The 2,194-nt window shown below is 68.6% G+C and overlaps 1 protein-coding gene across 1 annotated transcript in view; it reads left to right on the top strand.

Moving 5' to 3' along the window:
* The window catches only part of LOC133053728 (collagen alpha-1(I) chain-like), a 2,488-nt gene extending 1,858 nt beyond the window's left edge, over positions 1 to 630 (top strand). The window contains exons 2-3 of the mRNA XM_061138246.1: positions 1 to 274; positions 379 to 630. The exon at positions 1 to 274 is cut by the window's left edge and continues 815 nt beyond it. Coding sequence (XP_060994229.1) covers positions 1 to 274; positions 379 to 630 — 526 coding nt within the window. The remainder of the gene's footprint in view (positions 275 to 378) is intronic.
* The last annotated feature ends 1,564 nt before the right edge of the window (positions 631 to 2,194 follow it).

Raw genomic sequence — 2,194 nt, forward strand, 5'->3', positions numbered from 1 at the left:
CTCACACCACGGGGCCGGCTGCGCGCACACAGCACACGCACGGCCCCCCACTCGCCGAACACCCGGCGGGGCCCGGCGGGACCCTCCCCCAACTCAGAGGGGGGAGGCGCGGGCCGCAGTAGGCAACAAAAGCAGCACACGGCCCCACCGCGGGGCCGGCGCACCCATCACACCCCTTCCCCACAGAGGGGAGGGGGGGTTTTCTGCCCACGTGCTCTGGCAGTCGCCACGGTGGCCACTGCACACTCGGGAGGGGCAGCAGCTGGGGGGTCCGGTACCCCAAGGCTCCCTCTCGGATCGCTAGAGAAGGCTTTCTCACCGAGGGTGCACCGTCCCTCACCCAATCGTCTCTCCTTCGGGCCCACGGAGGCACACCAGGAGCCGCCACTCAACTGGGCGGGAGGGGTCTGCGGCATAGGTAAGCGGGCCACCACACAGGAGCGTGTGCGCGGGTCAGGGCCCCCTGGCAAGGCCTCACCCGTCAGCCGCCACAACGAGGGGAGCGCACAATGCTTCTCTTACCGTCTCGACCCCCCCCCCATGGGACACACGCACACCACCGCGGCGGGGACCCGAGGAGGACACAGGGTTAAGGGAAAACGACACCACCACTCGGCCTCAGGCACCTGAGGGACGACCTGGAGCACTCCAGGGGCACCACCGAGGGTCCAACGAGGCATGCTCACACACCCATGCGGGGGGCGCGCGGCATGGCAGCGGCACAGCCCTCCCCACCACAGGGAGGGCCGCTCGCAGGGAGCACGCCAGGAAGGCGAAGCAAGCGCATCTGCTGTGTCCAAAGCCCAACGGCCCCCACTAGGCACCCCAAGGCGGGGGACGGGAGACCGAAGGTCAGGGCCGGAGGCCACACCCCAACCCCTGCCTTCCTCACCCTGCCCGACGGGCAAGGGGGAAAGACAGGCGAGGGGCCCCGCGGACAGACCGAGAAGAGCGGACACGTTCACTGGGAACGCCCGTCCCTCGTCCGGCACGGCTTAGGCCCGGCCCGGGAGAGCACGACCACACCACATCAATCAGTTGAGCCAAGGTGGAGGGTGGGGGGGGGGGGAGAAGGCAGGGAGAAGGCACAGGCGAGGACAGTCACCAGAGGGGCCCGCTTTAAACCTCACCGGCAACCTCCCCCCCGTCCCTGCCCACAACCTCACACCTCAGGCGAGGGCGGCCAACGACCCCAGGAGGAGAACACCTGACACGTGGCACGGAGCCTACAGGGCTGGGGTCGCCCCAGCCACCACCGGGTGCCCGCAGCGGGGAGCGCAGGGCCAAAGACCCACACCACCTTGCCCCACCGCCCTCGGGTCGCCCAGAGGCGGCACCACGAGCTGGGTCGGCCAGACAACACCACACAGGAGAGCTGGCGCACAGGCCCAGGCGGGCGGCTCCAGCAGCAAAGGCCGAACCAGGCGCCAGCTGGCGGCCCACAGGCCCAGAGCCCCGCGTGCATCCAGAGACCCAAAGTCCTCGGTGGCAGACACCAAAGGAGACCGTGTCAGCACTTACCTGGTGGCAAAAAATACCTATTTTGGGCGACAAAATGACAGCAGACGACAGCGGGGCCCATCTACAACTCGCAAGGAGGGACCCCGGAACCTTGACCCGGCCACCTGTCCCCAGCACTACCCCATGAACACCAGGCCTGGAGCTCTCGGGGGCCATCTGGTCGACTTGGGGGGGGGGAGGGGGAGGGGAGGGGGCCGCGTGGTGGCAAAAGTCGGGGCGCGGACGCCAAGGGAGAGGGAGCTGGCCGGAGACTCCCTCCCCGCTTCGCCCACACGGGTAGGCGTACCGGTCCGTCCGAGTCTCCGAACGGGGATTTGACTTCGATGTGCATAAAGAAAAAAGAAGAAAGAACCGTCAGCGGGGCGCCTCCAACAAGACGAGCGGGCCCCGACCAGGGCCCACGCCCGGGGCCCAGACCGTCCTACACAGGGCACCCAGGACGGCTCGAGCCGGTCCCCACCCACCTCCTGACTGACCGGGATTCAGGGAGTTGGGGAGGGGTGAGAAAAAGTCGCGTCCGACGACCGAGACCCACGAGGGCACGCTGAAGGGTCGAGCGCGCCCTCCCCGGCCACCCGCGGAAGCAGGGCCCGGTCCATCCACGTCTCCGGACCTATCGGGACTTGGAGAAAAGAAAAGGCATGCGTGCCGGGAGACGCCTCAGGCGACCGGA

This window comes from Dama dama, unplaced genomic scaffold (genome assembly GCF_033118175.1).
Source record: "Dama dama isolate Ldn47 unplaced genomic scaffold, ASM3311817v1 ptg000184l, whole genome shotgun sequence".
Lineage (NCBI taxonomy): Eukaryota > Metazoa > Chordata > Mammalia > Artiodactyla > Cervidae > Dama > Dama dama.